The following is a 22,773-nucleotide window of genomic DNA, read 5'->3' on the forward strand; positions in this document are numbered from 1 at the left end:
CGTTCATTTGCTCAGTGCGCCGGCCCCTGTTGAATCCCTGCTGCAGCGCCACCATTGCTCTGTAAGCTTAAATGCATGTCCGCCTGCGCACTGAGGTACCAATTTACTCTAAGGAAACCTAGGGTTCCAACTCAATCGAGAACCTTGCTTTTCTGAGTGCCACATAACCTTCAATGTTACTTTGACATCAAAAAAATCCTTGAGTAAGTAAGCCTTCCAGGCCTCTTCCATGCGTCTTGTCTGTCATACTGTTTTGTGACTTAGAGAAGATACTGCAGATGCACGCTAATAAAACAATTTTTATCAGCGTCCGATTTCATTCGTGTCATAAGAAGGAGTGTATAGGTCGTAATTAATGTCGGCACTTGTATCTTCGTAAATTGACGGTGGTGTCGTTGCACGAAGCCTGCACTTCTCCGAATAAAGTACATGCGAGGCTGTGCATTTGCTGCTGTAGAATACCCGGCAGCTATCCTCGGGTCCTCGGCCGACGTAACTGTCTTTCAGGTACATCTCGCAAATGGGCGTCTCTGCAAAACACAGCAGTGATGCACCCGAAATGAGACACGGTAAATTTATAAACCTTCATAAAACACGTGGAGAGCAGGGTAGACGGGATGCTTGGCAGCACAAGGTTAACCATGGGCGGGAGGAGAGCCTCAGCCCGTTAGCCAATGTTTCGACAATTGGTCTTGCTTGCGAAGACGTATCCTCTTGTCGAAATGGCGCAGTAAAGCAATTTCATCCCGCCCCTAGCTGACACTGTACTGTCAAGCATTTTTTTTTTTTTTTTCAGTGATAGCTGTATCCGAGAGTTCTGTGTTACGCGGCGCCGCCGTCGACGAAACGGTCTGTCGTACGCGAACCTTCGCTTTCACCAGCCGCCTAAATATAATATCGCGCGTCTGGGCCGAATCCATGAGGAATATCTGGGACGAGTAATGGTCTCTGTCGGGGGTATGCAATATAGGTTTGCTAATGACGCTCTGGTTTGCTGATGACGCTGCATCATTGAATAGCTCTGGAAGTCACTTTCAGGAAATGTTTGAAGATCTGAAGAGGCACTGCAGAGAGGTAGGTTTGAAAATAAGGCATGTGTGTGTGTGTGTGGGGGGGGGGGGGGGGACCAAAATAAGTTAGTGTAATGCCTGGTAAATTTTTTCTAAGTAGCTCTTGTGCACAATAGTGCAACACAGGAATCATGACAGATTAGAAGATGGATAAACTGAGCAACAGCATGTTTGTCAGACATTTCCATGTGATGAATAGTAGCCTTGAAATATCAGTGAAAAGAATAGACCTAGTGCATTCTGCGATGGCTCAGCTATGAGGAAGAGACTTTTTAACACATAAAAAGTCTGCAATGGAAACTGTGAACACCTCAAAACGTGGTGGCAAAAGAGTGAATGTGCAACGATAACGGGCATGAAGATAGCAGCATAAATTAGACGGCAGACATGATACTTAAGGAAACGAAGTGGTGTAGGCCCGGTATATGTAATTCGTACAGAGGTGAGCACACTTTTCTACAGCGCTCAAGCGGTGTTTTACTCGGGAAAGGAACCAAAAACTTGAAGGAGATACTGAGTTTCTGAGGTTATAAAGATAATACTTGCTCTCGGGCGCAGGCGATGGGACATGCAAACCGTGGAGGCAAATGCATCTTCCCTCTAGTAAAGCAGCTGCGTTAAAATTTGTTTTTATTTTCTCCGTCGCACGCCTCTCGAACGCTGTAGAGAACCGTGCCCACCTCTGTACAACAGACAATCAGTGTTCAGTTGCAACAGCAAAACGCATAGTAAGAGGGAGTAAATATAGTTGCGGCCTGCAAGAGGTTGGGTCGTGTCGTAATAAAAAAAAAAAGTTCAATGATGAAATTGGCTGTGGTTTTGCACAAGGCAGGATTAACAGGAGATTTTTGGGACATTTCTTTGTTATGAAGTGGGTTTCATCCAGCGGGACATGATTACGCAACTACTACTGGTCAGTCACAACCAGGAACAGCTGATTTCCCGTTGTCATTTCAGATAGTTTTAAGGCAATGCATGATAGAGCGAAACAGATTTGAGGCTGGCTTGTGCATTAAGCAAGTTTTCTTGCATCGAACAACTTCACAGATAGGAAGACAAAGCTGGTATGCAATACCACTTCGAAAATTCAGCTGTTGGCCTTAAATATAAAGCAATTTGTGAAGTGCTGCTTCAACTTCATTAAGATCAGTAATTTTGATGGTTTTCATGGTATTAGAATTACTAAAACCTTGTGCAATGAATGGCTGAAAGATTAAAATATCACTGCAATAAGACTTCTGTTCTGAATGGGGTGCTGCAAATCTCAAACCTGCAACATCAAGGGCTCTGATCAACAATGTATGAGTGTGCTAATGGAAGATTATGCACAATATTCAACACTGAGAGATGTGGTACGCACATATTTCTATCCTTAAGTCATTAAATCTTAGTGCTGTGAATGATTTAATACACTCGGCGACAACTTTTTTGGCAATGAAGAGAAAGCTGCATAGGCGGAGCGTCCGTAACTGTGTTACTGAGCCAAATAGTTTGCTTGCAAGACGCTGAGAGCCTGGACACCCATCGCGTTACTCCCTGCGTGTTTGCTTCGCTCAGTCGCTATTGTAGCAGGCGCCTTCTTAGGCAACTTCTTGTAACTGGACCGGTCTAAAAAATTGTATAATAATTAAACTGTTTTTCCAATGGCTGTCTAACGTTAGAAATTGGCACTTATTTTAGAAATGTGCCATAAATAGCAAGTATTGCCAATGTACTAAGTTTTAAGAGGAAATTGTTTACTTGGGACCAGGTTCTATATTATATTGTGCAGCAATACAAGGCGTGCTCCGGCTCTGTAGCTTTTGCTCTATTGCTAGGTAAACCTGTCACAAAATATATTTGCTTAAGTCAGTGATCACAATCCTGTAAATGGGTGATGCTATTGCCCGCACTCACAGTCATACTTCGAAAGCTCGCTGAATTACGCTAGATGCTGTTAGGCCATTTGGTTGATAGGAAAGTTTGGAAGTTGTGGCGAGGCATCACAATAAGGTTCCTTTTTGTCGCTGTTTTGACGTGCGGGCCATCTGTAGTAGAGCAACAATCCGGAATAGGCGAATATCTTACCCTACCTTTCATCTTGTGCATGAAAAGTCTGGCAGAGGCGACGCTTCAAAAACGGTTCTGTCGAAACATCGCTTTTCATGTGACGCTACAAATACAGAGAATTTTTTTTTTAATTCGCCTCAACTAAACAGAAACCAGTACTATTTGAGAGACTTGAGTTTTGGCAGGAATGGCGGAAACGTATAACGGCACGTCCTAAGATGTTTGTTAAGACCGCCGCGGCTAGAGAATGAACGGTTTTTGATGCGGTCATTTTCTCTTCCTCTCGAATCAGCGAACCATGTGAGCAGAACATCACCGCAACTCAGGTACTGTGTTGCACCATTTCAAGCTAGTAACGACGAAATTCCATCGGTTACTTTGTCTTACTCATTTTACTTACCCCTGGCCACGATATTGTTGTAGAGATTCACATAAAACACACTACAACCTCTTCCATCCCAGAACATCAGAGTATGTTGCTTCGTCAGCTCTAAAAGGTAAGGAATAACGAATTCAGTAGCCTGTAGGGTGCGAAGAAGGCAGCTGACAAATCGCTTAACTTAACACACGAATAGCTTATAAACACGTTTAGGACCAAAATTTTTCCAGCTGCTTTTGCGATATCACTTGGCATAATGCGTTCCGGCTACCGTGGGCAGCAGCACGTGAACGTAATAGGTTGCAGGCTGTTCGCGAAAATATGCATTGGACCTATTTTTGAAGCGAAAATCTTCACTAGGCTCGTCAACACCGGGCTTCGTGTGAGCCACACTACATATTTGCCACAGCTGCGCATGCGCGAAAGGTATACCCAAATTGCAACCCTACGTATGAAACCTTAAGCTAAACCACGAGCATCGCCACGAAGCTTTTCGCTTCGAGATATTCAGGCTTAACACTTTAGCTAAACCTCAGCCCAACTTTTTGTTCACATGGCTTATATTAAGGGAAGTTATAATTGTTTCACTTAGCTTGCCTTTATTTCATTTATTTTCAGCAGCTTCAATATAGTTAAGGTGAGTGCTTTCTTCTACAAATAAATTCTTGTAAATAAATATAAATATAATTAGAAATACAAACAGAAAATACAAATAAAGGCAAATAAAAACATTATGTAAAGAATGTGATAAGACCACAAAGTTTTGGTTCCTTTTTATCGGTCGCTTTCGAAGTGAGGTGTACTAATATTTCGGAGTGAGGCGTACTATATTTGCATTTTACATCAACTTCTTCGCATTACGCACCTCAGCTGTCGAAGGATTTACCGCTAGCGGAACAAAAAAAGTCCAGAAGCTTAGCTTTACTGCCGGTCACATTTAGAAAAGGTTTGAGAGATTTTGCAATCTTTCCATTGCCATTTAAAATCCCCCGGAAACGATTATGGCTGCAAATACCTCGAAGTTTGTGAATGTAGTTAACGTACTTTGGACAAGTGCCGATTCTTTTTGTGACGGCCTCCACGGCACTTAATGCCCGCCTGGCCCTGTACACTTGTAAGGAGTATTACAGGCAATATAGCTTCTTTTAAAGAAGCCGAAAAGCTTAGAAAATTCACTTTTTTAGCTTTGCGAAGATAAAAGCGACACAAAGTAGAACAAGAAAATGGGCAGCTAGTTCTTTGTTGCGAAATTCTGCAAGCATCATGATTAGGAAACTATTCGTGACTTATATGCCCCTTTAAAAGCATCATCTCACGCATTTACTTGCAGGGGAAAAATCGCAACAGAGTGGTCTACTGCCCCATTTTTTTCCTCTTGAATTGTATCCGCTGCAACATTACGTGGACCAGCACTGAAGCGTCTAAATACTCACTATATGGGTTCTCGACCAACATAGACACTGGTGGCTCTCTGCGCCACCTCTTCAGAAATTTTCCGGTCAGGGAGACGTTCCGTCTGAAGTTGCAATGAGCTTGATTTAAGTAGGCTTCATTGATGGCTCATACAAAAGCTTGTCGGAAAGAAATATATACGTACTCTCCTGCAAAGATTTCCCTGAACGTTTGCGTGAAATTGTATTCCTCCGTTGAGATGTTCTTCATGGTGTTGTATATACAAGTATACATAGTGGTGTCCTCGCCAGTATGCGAAGTTTGATAGAACCACAGCCTTTCAGTGGTGTTCAAAACCTGCAAGAAGAATAAAAAATTTCTATTTAAACGCGGCGTTTTTTTTTTGCCGGTTCATATACATATTATTTGGAACCGCAAGTGTTACCTGGATCTAGGGGTTATGCAAACTGATCAGTAGATAAATCTCTGACAGGAACGACTCCAGCATGAAGGTTCTTAAACCGTGGGAGATTGAATTTGAGAGAAACCCAAGTCCAAGGCAAGAAACGGGAAAATTAAAATTACAGATTGGTCATAACATGATTTCCCTGCAGTGATGTCAAAGAATGGCAGTAACAGCTTCATGCAAGACTAAATGCGGCATAATTAGGCGAGCACCTTTCCCTGCCAACATGGCTCAGACCTGCCTGGATTACTTGAGAGTACTCGCCTTGTACATTCACGCGTCTGCAGTATCTCTTTAACTGCGTCCCCGCTAGCGTGAGCCTAGGGTTAGATAAATGGGTTGTCTTGCGTGGATGATGCCAACAAAAAAAAAAACCGTTGCTGTCGGCTAGAAAAACAGGTTTGTTTTAGTCATATTTACCTACACACTTACTCCAACTTTCTGTGTTCACATGGTAAACAATTATATTTATTTAAAACGCTTGTAGAGACTCAAAGCACACCGTAAACCTGCTGTTTTTTGAAAAGCATACCTTTGTTTTGAGCACTTATGTTTGCAAGGAAGCAACTGAAAACCCAAAGCAAAACACGACTGTGGACTATGTTAATACATATGAAGGCTGTCCAGAAAACACACGTGCTACACACGTTGAGATTACGTCTGCTTTGTGTAAAGCGCGAAAAACAATTTCATAAACTATCGCACTGGAGATTACGTGGCCTGGTGGTTCTTCGGCGCTTTATATATTTCTGATTTAAACATTTTGCGCATCCTCCGCGTTTACAATAATTTAATTATTAATTTTACGTATTATGTATATAATTTACTGCGCGTAAAAATGCTGTGCTTGCTCAAGGTGACTGCGAACAATACTATATTTAGTTCCATCCCGACGCCCTCTGCCACTTATCTTTATGACCTCAGATTATTTTAGCTGAAACACCCTGTATATGCGTGTGCAGGGGGGGGGGGGGGCGCAAATTTATTCTTAACTTTTGTGATAACGCAACAAAATAAACCCAAAGATTGAAAATATTTGATATAAAAAGACGTACTCTGTTTTACCAGTTGCATGGAGTGGCAATGGTGATGAGTCTGTGAAGCTAAGAAATGACAATACTGCATTTTATCCGCAAACTATATTAGCCTCAAGGCATATTAATCAGTGAGAACGGAGAACAAGACACATGTGCGTACAAATTACGTAGCCGGGAGAGCAGTGGGAAACAGTTACGCTAAACCAGTAGTGACTAGAAACGAAAAGGTCAAAAGGCAATGATTTCTAGCACGTAATTCCACCTTGAAAAATAAAACACATTACAAGACACGAAACACTTTTGTTGAACATGCGCACGGTACCTTTATGATGTTTAGCTCGCTTATATCCGGTGTTCCATCTGATAGCTCTATGTCATTTCCGTTGGAAAGCTTAGTTCCCATCATTGGGAACCCGAACAAAAGAGCCAGATATAACTTCATGTCGACGAACGGTTGAGTGCTCTTTGAAGCGGGGCGAATCGGCCAGCTTTTAAATAGGAACAACGCCTTAGTGAGGCAAGTGGCCCGTCGTGCAGAGGTGTCACCAAGAAATGAGCATCGTTACCATGCGCTCATGCCCTGTGAAAGCGGACTATGTGGAAAATTGTTTCCTTTGCGCAATCTGAGGCACTCTGTTAGCTGCAGCCTTTCCTGTCTGTCCCAGTTGTTTCGCCACCGGGATAATGCATTAGCTGCAATCTTTACTTTCAGTTTTATGTACCTCACCAAAACAGTGAACATATTCATAAGCCTTTAAACATTCTATCCGCGAAGGTCTGCGCTGAGCAGCGATTGTAAATGTGTGACACTTAGATTTTAAATGCGTGACACGTGACACTTAGTTTTCCATACTTGCCTCTCTTTGACGAGGGCCGAAATAGCGGTGTTTTGTTGTGATCTATCCGTTTCAACAAACGACTGAATTGTTTGACGCGGACGTTTTTTACTTAAATGCATCGCAATTTTTTGTTGCCTTTTAATTGTAATCACAAGATATAACAGCTTCAGAAAATTCCAGTGGTAGAAAAGGGAGAGTGAAATGCCAGCATACTCATTCGCAAAACGACGGAGAACAAGTGTCCCGCACTCTGAACAATGCTCAGCAAATGCTATGTGCATCACCAAAGTGCTGCTACACAGAAAACATCTTATAAATTCCTGCAGTATTTGCGACGACAGACCTAAACAGGATGCATTCCTATGCGTTGGTACATGACGGATGAAGTATTTTTTCCTGACTCCAGGGACCTGCGAAGGCTGCCAGTGTATGCGGAGCAGCCTGGCGTCGCTTATTGCAAGGAAATAAAGCTTATTCTCAAAGGAGTGCAGGCATTCGTGAAACGCTTGTTCGTAATGCGTTGTTCGTTCGAAGACACGTGATTATTTGCCACGAATACTGATGCCGTTGTTGCCGACGCTACGGTGGATAGTTTAAACTGGCTCAATGGCGCTGGCTGTCGTAGTGATTCGGTTTCTTCAAGCTATATTGTTGTTGATGCCAGGAGACAAGTAAAAAAAACAGAGAAACATAACGCAGCTTAAAGGAGCACTGAGGAAAGATTGAAGTTGTCCTGCACCAATGTAATGCCGCATTATAACAGGAAATGCGCTCTTTTCACTAACAACACCTCTAAAAGGTGGCAAAGAAAATAAAATTGGTTTTGGGGGGATGGAAATGGCGCAGTATCTGTCTCATATCGCCGCGGACACCTGAACCACGCCGTAAGGGAAGGGATAAAGGAGCAAGTGAAAGGAGAAAGGAATAAAGGTGCCGTAGTGGAGGTCTCCGGAATAATTTCGACCACCTGGGGATCTTTAACATGCAATGACATCGCGCAGCACACGGGCGCCTTTGCGTTCAGCCAGAAACAAAATTCAGGTGGCCCCACCGCCGCCCTATTTTGCTAGTAAACTTTAGTGTGTCGACACAGTTTTCTCGGCGCAGAAAGGTGTATTGTAGATATGAAAACTGAATGACGCAAAAATAAATTAACATGCGATCTATGGGTCGATCTGACGGTAATGCTTGAGCACGGCTCGAGCCACACGCGCTTTCTTGAATTGTTTGATTCTTTTACTCGTTGTCGCTGCCTGCTTTCGTTTAAGCATGTGGCGCATAGCCCACGCATGCTAAGTAGCGGTGGCGCAGCTCCGCCCTCTCCACTGTTCTTCCCGGTGCCGCGCCCGTTCCCACGGCAACCGGCGCCCTCTCCACGTATTACGGTATTCCTTTGCTGCACGGACTACACCTGCTCTACAGTGGTGGCTTAGTGGGATGGTTATTTCTGTTCCGCTCCTTTTTCTTTTATCGTTCCTTGTCGGCCTGAGCCGACGGACTTGTTTTCCTGACAGGGCCCTTCTAATGCTCACGCCTTTAAAACATTAGGGCTAATGGCAATTTCACGCGTGCTAATTCGGATCATAAACGCTAAGTGGTCCACTTTGTGATTTTCCTGTTGTTGCACTTGCTTTTAATTCTGCTGCCACGCATGAATGCAATCCGCGATACACCAGTGGTGTTGTAGAGGCCTTCTCCTATCAGCCTCAACCTCCAATCTGCAACTCTTGAGTTGCTGGACTATTAAATTTTGCTTTTGGCTTGGCTACAACGGGTGCTTTATGGTGTAAGGAATGTGCTTGCATGGAACTGGGCACCTTGTGCAGCGCGTTTGCGATCAGCGCCCTGGCAGCATTCGTCTTCTATTCGACTGGCCGCACATTGGTGGCTCTTGCCTGTCGCATGCGTGCAGCGTTCCAGCCTCGGAAACGCGACGCTCAGCTTTGGCTACATCCATGGCTTTCCAGCAACGCGACTGATGTGCCACGCGTACGCTGGTGACTTTTCATGAAAACTGCTGTGGCTTCTACTGCTCAGGTGCGCATGATGCCTCACCACGCGCTAATTTCAGGATGTTGTCTTGAGCTGCATTTCAAGCCGTTTGGCGGTGCCTTGTTGCGGCCGCGCACATTGCCTGACGACGAAGAAATGAACCCGAGCCCCGAGGCACAATACATGGCGTGGTCACGCGATTCTGGACATATAATATGGTGGAGCGGCCATAAAAAGAATGTAAACCAATAAGCTCCTGCCTGCACCACTGACGTATAACAGGCTATGCGATTCTGGACAGTCGATGTTGACAGCCACTACTATCGGGAAGCTTTGCCTTGAGAGTTAGTGCTCAAAATAAAAAAATAAATAAAAAAGGAGGCCGCCGCGGTGGCTCAGTCGGTATGGCGCTCGGCTGCTGACCCGAAAGACGCGAGCTCGATCCGGCGGTCCAATTTCAATGGAGGCGGAGTTCTAGAGGCCCGTGTACTGTGCGATGTCAGTGCACGTTAAAGAACCCCAGGTGGTCGGAATTTCCGGAGCCCTTCACTACGGCGTCCCTCATAGCCTGAGTCGTTTTGTGACGTTAATCCGCCATAAACCAAACTAAAAAAAAAGGCGTCGCGACATTGCAGAAAAGGCTAGCATTTTAACAGAGAGGTGATGCTCGACAAGCACGTGTGAAAGCTGTCCTAATGAGCATGAGCAGGTTGCACTGAACAACGAAGTAAAATAAAATAAAAAACAATTATTCGGAAAACGCTCTTTTGAAGCTCAGCGCGCATGAGCAGTTCTAACGACTTAAGGGTCCCCATATTTTCTGGTCGCACATGTATTAGCGCATGTTAAGAAATATGAGTGTGATTAGCGACGAACAATTTCTCATGAGCGGCAGTTGTAATAATCTCATGTCAAGACAAGGAAAAAGACGAAGTCAAACTTAGGTTTGGCTTTGCTTGCATTCAATGCAATTTCATCAACCCTGCCACCAAGAGCTGCCAATTAATCCCTCACTGGCTCATGCCTCTAAAGCTGAAAATGTGAATAATGGCTGGACCACAACATGTATTTAGGTTCGTCAGCCACAAATGTATACACAACCTGTTCAACGCTTGTCACAACTGCCGACGTCTTAATTGCGCGAAAGTATATGATGCGAGTTGTTACTTTAGAGTGAGAGTGTGTGTTTATTTACAATAAAGGGCAGAGAGGTCTGCCTGACTTGCCATTCTGCGGCCTGCTACTTATTTACTGCAACACATCGTAATTTATTCGATAATTTAATCGCATTGCCGGTCGATGTAATGTTCATTGTCTTGAGCCACTGTTATCCTTTCATTTCAGAAGTCCGTCTCGCATGCGGAAGGTGCGGGGTTTGATATCCAGTGCCGCCGGGTATCCACCAATGATACAATGGGTACAAACTTTACCTGCCTGGTGTACGGCTTCTATAGAGAAAAATGCTTGGGAAATGGGTCTTTGACCCCACGTTGAGAAAAAGAAAGTACCTTGTGTCATGGCGCTCTTTGGTCATAGATACCCTTGCGCCATAAAAATTCATCATCATCATCATAACTATCCTTTCAGAAATAAGTTTTGGAATTGCAAGCAGGTTAACCGGCCGCGGTTCGGTTTCTTTGCATCGTGCGCATAAAATAGATAGCTAGAAGAAAGAAGAACGAAAGATGAAAACGCATTGTTTCACATGGAATGATGAAGCACGCAGCATCGCTGCTTTTCTTGCAAGCCCGGTGGTTGAAGGCGCAGAGCTATGTTATGCGAATCACTTAAGGAACGCATGGTTGCCATGCGTGAACAGGACTACAAAAAAAAGCGAAATAAAAATGTCAAGAGACCTTTTTTCCTGGGGCTTCCAACTGCGCGAAAGGCGGCTAGAGTGCTTCAGTTCACGACTGATATTTTTTGTTTGCTTGTCAACTTCTCGCCTGAGGGCTACGCATGATTGATTTCAGTTCAGAGAAAGCATTCACAAGTCACGCACAGCCCAGCAGTAGAGCACGTGATTTCTTTGCAACAATGCTATGCCAGGAGTGTCACGTCCTAACGCAAAGAAAAAAATCCACACGAAAAGTTTCATCAGCTTACCACGCTCAGTAAACATGCCGGTAGTTTAATGAACAGTTTACAGAATAATGGAACTAGGAGGTCATTGCACTGATGTGGTAAAACCATTCTTCAGTGAAGCACAATTATTACAAACAATTAGCAGTATTTTTTTTTCTCACTTTCCTTCATTTTTTTTTTCTTTGGTGCCAGAGGGAGGTTGTGCCCAGGAAGGGTAACGGGTTTAGGCGGCAGCGCTGAAATAACTGATGACGTGACTAGAAACGCTTTTGCTAGATATTACTGGACCACTATTTCAGAATTGATAGGCTATCTGCTCCAAATGTCACGCACTAGAGAAAACAACACATTTCGCTTCGTCTGCTTATATGAAAGGCTGCAGGTAATATTATGGAGTACGGGCAGAAATAACTGAGAACGCAGATTTACAAAGGCAAGTGACTTTTCATTGCATCTACAAAAATAAAACTGACGTGGAGAGTTTCAAAAGGCCACAACTACATAACCGATTAAAAATTTCCGAGACACTTGGGCAACTAAAGTGTTGAGAGGCGAAAGCCGCTTCCAGAAAGTTCCACTGCTGACACAGCGCAGCGAGGGGGCATCTTGACACACCGTCTGCCCCAAGGGCGACTGCTGACGTTTTTTTGCATAGCACTATGCGTGGCCATAGACGGTCTTTGCATTGTTTTTTCTCCGACACTCAATCACACAAACCGCAGCACCTGTCAATCAATACCAGATTTCCAGAAAGTTCCACTGCTTTTCACACGTCACACTGTTCCAGTGGCTATATCTATCACCAAATTATGTATATTTAGGGGATCTTATTAGCAGACAAAGTTAAGGAAATTAGGGGCTCGTTTGATAAACTTATGAAGGGAGCCAACAGTCACCGAAACCGAGGTGCAGAAGGGAATGTTTAATTTTTTTAATGTGTAGTGGGATATTAATACTTAGATTAATCCATTCCTTAAAGAAAATTATTTATAAAGCAGCAGAAAAAACAACCATACCGCCGGTGGGATCCGAACCCACGACATCCGAATATCGCGTCCGGTGCTCTACCAACTGAGCTACGGCGACGGCTGTCCAATCTGCTGCTCTCGTGGGTATTTATGTTCATTGGGTGTAAGCGAACCATGAGAGTGTTCACCAGCGCCACCCTCGTCCATAGCGGCGGACGTGGCACGACCTGTATTACCGCGAGTGTGACGTGGAACGTCATCTAACGGCGAGGGCGGCAACTGTGCGAGAGCCCTCTTATGCTACCTATGGCATCAAGACTGCCAGAACCGAGACCCTCGTTAAGCTATTAGCAGACAAAGTTAAGGAAATTAGGGGCTCGTTTGATAAACTTATGAAGGGAGTCAACAGTCACCGAAACCAAGGTGCAGAAGGGAATGTTTAATTTTTTTTTTAATGTGTAGTGGGATATTAATACTTATATTAATCCATTCCTTAAAGAAAATTATTTATAAAGCAGCAGAAAAAACAACCATGCCGCCGGTGGGATCCGAACCCACGACCTCCGAATATCGCCTCCGGTGCTCTACCAACTGAGCTACGGCGACGGCTGTCCAATCTGCTGCTCTCGTGGGTACTTATGTTTATTGGGAGTAAGCGAACCATTAGAGTGTTCACCTTAAATCATTCTTAAATGTAATTACGCTTAATTACACATTTTTCAATCTAATCTGAAACAAATTTGACGTTTTCCCGACCATTCTGTGACAATTTTCGCTCTGCCATGACGACTTCCAGTGGATGTGACGTCACACTATTCCCGTGGCTATATCGACGTCCGCACTAATTCGACAAAATTTTGACATTTCTCACTATAATTAAATAATTAATTATTCTACAGTCATCAAACCTGGCTTCTAAATTTATTTTTTCCTCCTCTATCTGAAGTAACCATTCTTTTTCTGCTATCTTTTTTAGTTACCGAGTTAAACGTGTGACACCCTCTGCGAACGGACGGACGACAGTATGAGCCATTAAAGGCTTTCGCCTTAATAAACAACAGTTCATGCAGGGTACAGTCCGCGCTTTAGAGCTCATGATTATCTTGGCTGCCCGTATTGTTGAAGCTTGCACTGCTATTTAAGGCTGATTTATTGACCTTTTTTTATTTATTAAAACGCACGAGAGCGCTTGGCGGGCCGGCCACCTAACGTTCCCTAGAGAACTGAAAACTCCCAAGGCAAGGTTCGCATCTGTGCGAGTGTGATTGGACATTCTCCAGAGAGACTTACATGAGCCCTGCACTTCGTAAAACTCGCTTTTGGTGACATTAAGGTCAGGAGTGTTATGAAAGAGACATCTTCAGTGATCTGGCAAGATGCATTTTTGCCCCTTAGTGCGCCTTGTGCACTGCATGGAGTTGGTGGTAGATATCTTCGATGCACTTTCAACTTATTTTTGTGCCTGACCACAATATTTATGCTTCCTTCATTTAGGTTACATGACAGCTCTGAAATTATGATGGGCACCACAATTCAAACTTGACAAGTTGGGCAGCCCAGTACCGGACATGTACTCCATCTCAGAGCATATATCGCAGTGGAGTGCAAACTGCAACCGCGAGGAGGCGGCTCCCGCAAGTGCGCTGTGTAGACGTATTCGCGGGCCAAACAATACTGGGAGATAGACCTGAACAAACGCAAACTGGAACAAGAAATCAAGGGCGAAACACAAAAGACAGGACTAGCTCCATTGTTTCGCCCTCGTTTTCTTGCTCCAGTTCGCATTTCTTCAGGTAAATTTCATAACTATTAACCATCTCAATCTACAGCCTTGATGAAACTATTAGGAGCTGTTACTTCGCTATCGTATTTTCCACTCCATTACAAAAACTTACGATATAGAATACACACCACACCTGCCCTGGAGGTAACCCTTTTCATATGTCCTGGCCCGACAAGCGATGTAGGGCAAGCACGGGCCTCAGTCAGGGTCAGATCATGCATTGCGAGAAAATTGTGCCGCCAAAATGATCTTACTGAGCACTTAAATGTCAGCGCTCAATTTTATTTGAAATCTCATTATAGTCGGGGTAAGAAGGATCAGTAGTTAAGTCATCGAGTGGAATTGGCGTTGTAACAGGATCCCTGCACTCCTTGCTGTAAATCAAATGCGGTCGGGCACAAGACTTATTGTAGAACACCTCACAGCTGTATTCTGGCCCGCTATCGACGTAACTGTCCAATAAGTAGAGCTCGCAAATAGGGGTTTCTGAAATGCAAAATTTTAATGTAAATGGCATGAGGAAAGAGAAATATGTCATCGTAAAATCACGTCATTTATCAACTCGTAGCTGAACTGGCGCGGAGAAATTTCGCTAGAAAAAAAAAAAGCACGGATGCCAGTCTAGATGAGAGGGCCTGACTATGAGCTCTGCATTGGTACAAGGAGAAAAATTGATAAAAACTGTGTTGATGACAGTGCTGCTGAGAAGGGCCTATGCGCAACAACATGAACAGCAGGCGTATGTGCAGCTCCCAGTGAAATATGTGCTCTTAGAAGCCACTGAATGCTTAGGCTACTTAAAAAGTGGGCCCGAGTGTGGCTATAGACATAAGTACTTTCAAAGCTCTGTTCACTGTAAAGGTAGAAGTAGCATTAACTTCACCTTACCCTCCCTGCTTTAATCCTCAGTAAAAACTCAAGATTTCTCAGTATACAAGCTAGCCTTCGAGACGAGTCTTCAAAACCTGAGCTTGAGACTTCAGGAAAAAGCGTGAATTACTGCTTTTAACAAATGTCCTAAAAGCAGCACACAGTATGAAACACGGACGATAATACATAGCACAGACAGCACCCGTCTGTCTTAAAATCTGCTGGATGTTGTAGTTTGAGTAAAGATTATCGCACGTTGAAATGCACATGTGGGCCCTAAAGAGGGGCACACATGATGCATGCATATCATCCGTTAAATATATTTAATTTTCTGATTTTGTCAATGGTAGGAATACAGGCTACTAATATACAAAGATGAACGAATTCATAGCCGGAAGCCAGTGTCGGATTCATCCACGTAAACAAAAATAAGCAAGGCGGAAGACTGCACACACGAACACAAAAAAAACAATTACGCACTTAATTCACCAGCACCAAACAAAGTGAGCCTACAAACTGTTCACAGAATAGTCAACGTTGCATAATTAACACGATAATGCAAATAGAGGTTCTGAAATAACAGCTACACGATTATAAGGCATCAGGCATAATACACTTTTAAAAACAACAAAACATTCAGCATAATCTAAACCCACATGTCTTAACCATTGCGAGAGACCATTTCGAAAGATCGCTCCATAGTTCCCTACTGTGCACATCAGGTGCTGCTGACCAGAGTCTTTACGAAACTGTATCATCAGTCTTCCGCTGGGAAGCAGCACGTGAATTACTTTGGGGGATATTTAGCACTGAAGAAAAATTCCACGAATTAGTCGCCCTTTGGGCGGCTTCAGCAGACATGACATAGGCTTGTTGGTATGCAACCCTTGATCGCACAATTAACTTCTCTCTTATAAGAGCACTCATTTAAAGATCATCAGACATGGACCCGTCGTGAACTTCCTAAATGCCGCCTTAGAAAGAGACATGCCTGCGCCAACTATCGGAAAGCGTGAATAACCAAGTCGAGCGTTCATGAACGTCCGATTTCCCACCAGACAGTATATCGGTGATTTGCGAGAGCCTTTTGCGTAAAAGAAAGCAAAGCAAAAAAAGCGGTTCAGGGACAGAATAATAAATCTATACAAAATAGATTCGGTGGAAAGTCGTCCTCATTTACTGAGGGAGGCTCGCTAGCCGCGCCTGGTGAGCCAGTGCAGAAGGCCGTCAACGCTGCTGGCTGAGCCGGTTGCCGAATCTGTTCTGAACTGAGCGAGCACTCCAACTCGCTCTTCAGGCTTCAGAGTCGGGTGTGCAGGCGCCGGCAGCAGCGCCGCTACAATTCTGTTACTTCAGAGATGTTCGACAACCTTAAGAAGATTGCCAGTTGTTACAAGTTTACTGCAGTCTTCTCTGCTCATTCAAATTGACAAAAATTTTCCTGACGACGACAAAAATAAAGCACCACGGACTATCAAGCAGGACATGATATTCATGGATTGCGTCACCAAAATCTTGTACTTAATTCTCCTATGGTGCAAAAAAAAGATATATACATCGGTTACCCACCGCGGTGGCTCAGTGGTTAAGGCGCGCGTCTACTGAGCCAGAGTACCCCAGTTCGAACCCAACCGCGACGGCCGCGCTCCGATGGAGGCGAAACGTAAAAGGCGCCCGTGTGCTGTGCGATGTCAGTGCACGCCAAAGATCTCCAGCTGACTGAAATATTCCGGAGACCTCCATTACGGCAGCTCTTTCTTCTTTCACTCCCTCCTTCTTCCCTTCCCTTGTGGCGCGGTTCAGGTGCCCACGAGATATGCGAGACAGATACTGCGCCCTTTCCTTTCCTCAAAAGCAATTTTCTTCCTTTACATTCGCCGCGGTGGCTCAGTGGTTAGGGCGCTCGGCTACTGACCCGGAGTTCCCGGGTTCGAACCCGACCACGGCGGCTGCGTTTTTATGGAGGAAAAACGCTAAGGCGCCCGTGTGCTGTGCGATGTCAGTGCACGTTAAAGATCCCCAGGTGGTCGAAATTATTCCGGAGCCCTCCACTACGGCATCTCTTTCTTCCTTTCTTCTTTCACTCCCTCCTTTATCCCTTCCCTTACGGCGCGGTTCAGGTGTCCAACGATATATGAGACAGATACTGCGCCCTTTCCTTTCCCCAAAAAAACAATTATTATTATTATTATTCCTTTTTTTTCATTTTAAAACAGGCCAATGCTTTAGTGATAGGGCCAGTGAACACCTTAATCTGGTGCGGGGTGGCAGAAGCGTACATGCTGCCATTCGTTGTCGGGCTTACACATGCAAACTTTCGTTTGAAAGAAAGTTTCTTGGCCACGCGAAATAAACATGCTTGAATATGAGATAATTGAGGCTTTTCATATCAAAATGCGGGTGACAATTGTGCCATCACGCCGTCACTGTCAGTGCAAGAGGACTGGCGTTTTTGGAGGACTGTAATTGCCTCACACGGAACAAACTCTGAATGCATTTAAGATTTGACTTTTGCCGCCGAATAAAATCACTTGGAAGTTCAGCGCTTGTCCTAGCTTGTAGCTTGTATATTTCTCATTTTGCCGTCTTCGTCGTCTTTGCGACGCGATGATACTGCTCCATGTAGTGTAGTAAGTTTATGAGAGACAGCGCACACTAATGGCATTTTCCAATCGGCGATTTGGAACAAAATTTCTCGCTTAGCGAACTCAAGGAGCATGTTTCATTAAACGATTTGAATTCAGATCCTCATTTCTGATGGGACCATGACAGACATTAGGCTCCTTCGCGGGACGAAGCTCCGAATCACCAATTGGAATACGGCATAAGACGAAGAGGCGCATTCTTTGTGCGCCGTGGCTTACACTTGCGCTCTGAACTTTCCGCTAAATGCATGTTCCAAAGGCGCAACAGATGGCGCTATCGCCGTGGATTTTCGCTTGATTTTCGCCATGAGGCTGAAACCTGCTCTGGCGCCAACATGCGCGGTCGCGTTCCCTCTTGAAAGCAGCTTCCTCGAGCGAAACAAAGTGAAGGCAGCCCCTGCAAACGTCGCCATGAAGGCGCCTATATGAAGCGTCACCCATATGTCGCCTCTTCGCGAAGTGCAGGTGCCTTCGCTACAGCGCTGTGGCATAACATGGCACAAACACCGCGGCAACGCAGTTTAAGCATGTGCAAGACCACTTCTGCTGTCAATAAACTAGAAAGAAAGCGCGCGAACTATACCTCGATGATGTTCAGTTCGCTTAGGTCTGGCGTGCCATCCGTTAGCCGTATGTCGTTCCCGTTAGAAAACTTCACAATCGTAAGTGTGCACCCGAGAAACAGTGCCAGATAGGGCTTCATGATGTGGTAGTCTGTTTCTTGCTGCCGGATGAGTCGCGGAGCTTTTAAATACTCTATAAGTGATCCCCGAATAAAAGTAAGTGTCGCGGAATGTGGATCTGTCACAAAGGAAAAGAATGTGCGATCGTGCTTTTACGCCCTGAGAAGACGGTTGGCATGAAAAAGCACTTTGTTTCGATCAACAGGACGCACACTGCTAACAGCAATGTTTCCTGCCTGTCTCGGTCGTCGCTCTCGAAGAAGACTGCGCAAGCATGATGTATTGGGAAAAAGCTTGCTTTTGCATTCCTGCACACATTAAATGAGCAAACACGTAAAATTTATGAGTATAATTTATTTCGTTTTAAGCATTAAACAAAGAGTAGAATGGGCAAGAAAAAACTAAAAAGAAAATTGCCCGTGTGCAGTAAAGAGTGGGAACGTTGTCAGTAAACCTGGTATCCCATGCGTTACTCAGCAATGCCAAATAGATCATTTCATGTCGCGGTGAGAAGTACTGCCACGAAGCATTGTGTTTTTTATGCTCTCTATCGCCGCCGACTCTGTCGTTCACTGTGATTTGAGGGCTTTATCTAAGCTGGAGATTCGTGCTGCCAATCCCGCAACGCATTGCCGTTGCTACTACTGCCTCGCCTCATCATCATCATCGGTCTGACTACGCCCACTGCAGGGCAAAGGCTTCTTTCTTGTATGTCCAATTAACCCGGTCCTTTGCCAGCTGCGGCCACCCTATCCCCGCAACCTTCTTAATCTCATCCTCCGCCCACCTAACCTTCTGCCGCCCCCTGCTACGCTTGCCTTTTCTTGGAATCCACTCCGTTACCCTCAAGGACCAGCGGTTATCTTACCTTCGCATTACATGCCCTGCATAAGCCCATTTCTCCCTCTTGATTTCGACTAGGATGTCATTAACCCGCGTTTGTTCCCTCACCAACTCTGCCCGCTTTCGATCTCTTAACGTTACACCTATCATTTTCCTTTCCATAGATCTCTGCGTGAACCCTTTTTGTTGGCCTCCATGTTTCTCCTCCTTAGATGAGTAGTGGTAAGACACAAGTGTTTTAAACTTTTCTCTTGAGGGATATTGGTAAATTGCCATTAATGATCTGAGAGGACCTGCCATATTCGCACCACCCCATTCTCATTCTTCTAGCTATTTCCCTCTCATGATCCGGATTAGCGGTCATACCTGCCGTAAGTAGACATATTCCCGTACCACTTCCAGCACCTCGCTACCAATTGAGAACTGATGTTGCCTTGCTAGACTGTAGAATATTGCTTTGGTTTTCCGCATGTTAATTTTGGAACCCACCGATTTGTTGTGTTGGTGTTAACTATATCATTAATATGTTATGCACCTGTAAATAGTAGAGGTCCCAGAATGCTGCCTTGCGGAACGCCGCACCGGATTGCTTTCAGCTCAGATTTAAAGTCATTAATTTGTACCTGCTGCTGGCGATTAAGCACGTCGCTCTTCAAAAAGGACCAAGAAGATACAATGAAAACCCTAATATCCTAACTTTTCACTAAAAGTTATGTATTTAATGTGATGAAATGCTTTATAGAGGTCGATAGGAAATGCGAACGTGTAATATTTACGCTGAAAAGAAATACGGAAAACTCTTGAGGAAGGATAGTGTCGAACAGCTACCCCAGTCCAGTGTACAAAATTCCCCCAAAACAGTCATTACCTATGTTGAAAAAATGATTCGCCTCTCTCGACGAGCCGTTGCCTAGATCACCGCATAGAAGGAGGTCAACGTCGTAATTCGCGATATCAAGAAACAGCTTTTCTCCAGGCTGACATGAAATCTTCCCAAAAGTATAGACGAATTCACCACAGGAGCGTTCATCATCAAGACGACCCTTAACGCCCGACCACACCAAAACAACGGCACTCTCCAGGTCATATATCAGCAAGCCACGCGGACACCACAACCTTCAACACCGCCAACATACGGACATAATTCGCGAAATCATCCGCGAAGAGCAGCGTCGAATGCTTCCATCGTCACATGCTCCGGCAAAAAATAAAGTCGTTCGCGAAGAAGTGCGAGACGCCAAGGGACAACATGTACGTACTACTGGGGGCAAAAGTTTCCGTGACGACAGCTCTAGGAACAACGTCTAGTGTAGCTACACCTCACTACCCAGTCGACTGATGTTGTATCAGGGCATTAAAGGCCTAATGCTCCTTTTAGTAGCTTGCGCTAGTAACAGTGCGTGTCATCCCAACGACAGCAGACGTCTGCCCGTCCAACCAAGGTTTGGCGAGCAGCGCTCAGCAAAGTACATCTAAAGCATTCCCGATCGGCACCATCTGGTCTGCTTTCACTGTGGCCAACACGGCCACGAAATCAGCCTCTGCCATTACAAGCGAACGGGACCGTGTGGCTTTGCTACCGACGCACTGCGCCCAGGATCTGGCCAACGCTTAAGAGACATCGAAGAATACTTGCGTCAAGATGGATACGTGCCAGGCAACCCATCACAATGCAAAAAAAGACGAACTGCGCAACAAGAACACGGACGAAAGGGAGGCAGACACACACTAACGCAGACTTACAACTTTACTAAAGGAAGGAATACAAGGCAAATATATATAGCGATCCCAACGCACTTCAAATATAGCGATCCCAACGCACTTCAAATCTGATTTGAAGTGCGTTGGGATCGCTATATATATTTGCCTTGTATTCCTTCCTTTAGTAAAGTTGTAAGTCTGCGTTAGTGTGTGTCTGCCTCCCTTTCGTCCGTGTTCTTGTTGCGCAGTTCGTCTTTTTTGCATTATGATCAACCAACTAGCCCGACAAGTCCTGTTGAACCCATCACAATCACCGCCAAGCCCTTGCTTCATACTGCAACGGCGCAGCTACGCAGCTGCCTTGCAATGATGATGATGAAAAACTTTATTGGTCTCAGGGGGTCGTGAAGCCTGGTCTGGTCATTTCTCTCAGTCCAGGGCACCGTTGGCTTCCCCGATTGCCCTCGCCCGTTGGATCAGCTAAAGCTTTTCTAGCTGAACAGCGCTGGTCATCTTCCAGGGACATCTTCCAGCCCCCGTAGGGAAATTAAAGCAACATTTTGAAGACAGTATTGCTTTAAGGCGGAACGACCAATATCATCCAGCGACGACGACGCATGATGACGCCGCAACTATTTCAATGACGACGCACCAGAAGGTGAACCCGACAGCGGGGCAACGCAGCTCCAAGACGACGACGCCACTGAGAAAAGGCCACCACGATACTCCCGAGCCACGATTCCTATACCCGACGAAGCCATGACTCGACCACAAGACCAACGTGACCAACGGTTAACGCCTTAAGGTCATAGGCATGCATAGAAGCCTCAGCACATGCCACTGCCGCGGCACAAAACGGCCAGTGCCGAAGGCTTTGCCCACCAAGCTCGTCACACTCGAGCCGGTGACGTAGAATTGAAGACATCCGGCGGTTTGTCGCTCGCGATAGATTCAGAAAGTCAACCACGTCGCTCACATGCCATTTTAAATAGGAAATAAAAATGTTTTAGACAATGCTCCTCTCAATTACTGGCCGCCGCTGTGGCTCAGTGGTTATGGCGCTCGGCTGCTGATCCGGAGTACCCGGGTTCGATCCCGTCCACGGCAGTCGAATGTCGATGGAGGCGAAATTCTAGAGGCCCTTGTACTGTGCGATGTCAGTGCACGTTAAAGAACCTATAGGCAGTCTAAATTTCCGGAGCCTTTCACTACGGCATTCCTCATCGCGAGTCTCTTTGGAACGTTAACTCCCATAAACCACAAGTCTTTTGATAATTGCCTATCCTCCTTGTATAGGCACACAAATGAGAAGCCAACAGTCACCTAAACCAAGGAAAGCTAAGGGTGTGTTTCAAGTTTTTTAAATTTATTTTATTGATCAATATAAAATTAACATGGAAAATCGACACCACAAATAATAACATTAATACATCCACACGCTTTCCTTTGTTTCGATGAGTGCTGGCTTCCTTGACATGTTTGTCATAATGACCTCCTCGTCTTACTACCCTTGTCTGTTGGCACAGGCATAAGTATGCATTGCAAGCCTTCCGCATACTCTTTGCGCTTTTGAAATTTTGTGCCTCTACTGTTTTAAAAAAAAAGGCGACATGTGGAGTACGAAGCTTGAGATATCTTCAAGAATGTTGTACAGCCATAATGTGCACCACATGTCCCTTGTAAATTCGAGACACTAATTCATACATGCGCTGTATTCTTCCGGCAACATAAATGTAATTTTTTTCTCAAATTTTAAGTGTTAAGTCCCGAAGCGGCACATGGGCTGTAAGGGCCTCCGTTGTAGACGCATCCATGCGCAGGTTAATTTTAACATGCGCTTGCATCGCACAGTACATGAGCGTTTTCGCAAATCGCCTCCATCGATACAGTAAGAAGTTTCTCTTTCTCATTTCGACAGTGGTAGTTGTATTGGGTACTTCCACCGAGCTAAACGGAGTCAGAAAGCGTAAC

General features: G+C 44.9%; 1 protein-coding gene across 3 annotated transcripts; it reads right to left on the reverse strand.

Moving 5' to 3' along the window:
• Nucleotides 1-281: 281 nt before the first annotated feature.
• Nucleotides 282-18,290, reverse strand: LOC144118344 (uncharacterized). 3 transcript variants are annotated; one of them, XM_077651293.1, is made up of 5 exons: nucleotides 18,159-18,290; nucleotides 5,096-5,247; nucleotides 4,932-5,014; nucleotides 3,520-3,609; nucleotides 282-530 (listed from the first exon to the last, which is right to left on the reverse strand). In XM_077651293.1, exons 1-5 carry the CDS (start codon nucleotides 18,276-18,278, stop codon nucleotides 304-306), a joined length of 672 nt encoding a protein of 223 aa, XP_077507419.1. In that variant the 5' UTR covers nucleotides 18,279-18,290; the 3' UTR covers nucleotides 282-303. The 3 variants fall into 3 exon arrangements, with proteins under 3 accessions (XP_077507419.1, XP_077507420.1, XP_077507421.1); XM_077651294.1 differs by lacking the exon at nucleotides 18,159-18,290 and adding an exon at nucleotides 6,716-6,907; XM_077651295.1 differs by lacking the exon at nucleotides 3,520-3,609.
• Nucleotides 18,291-22,773: the final 4,483 nt, after the last annotated feature.

Source organism: Amblyomma americanum, chromosome 2 (assembly GCF_052857255.1).
Source record: "Amblyomma americanum isolate KBUSLIRL-KWMA chromosome 2, ASM5285725v1, whole genome shotgun sequence".
Lineage (NCBI taxonomy): Eukaryota > Metazoa > Arthropoda > Arachnida > Ixodida > Ixodidae > Amblyomma > Amblyomma americanum.

Coding starts and splice junctions, on each gene's coding strand:
- LOC144118344 (XM_077651293.1), bottom strand. CDS start 18,278: ATGAAGCCCTATCTGGCACTGTTTCTCGGGTGCACACTTACGATTGTG. Junction 3,610..4,931: donor GTTGGTCGAGAACCCATATA/GTGAGTATTTAG, acceptor CTTACCTTTTAG/AGCTGACGAAGCAACATACT. Junction 531..3,519: donor CAACAATATCGTGGCCAGGG/GTAAGTAAAATG, acceptor TGTGTTTTGCAG/AGACGCCCATTTGCGAGATG.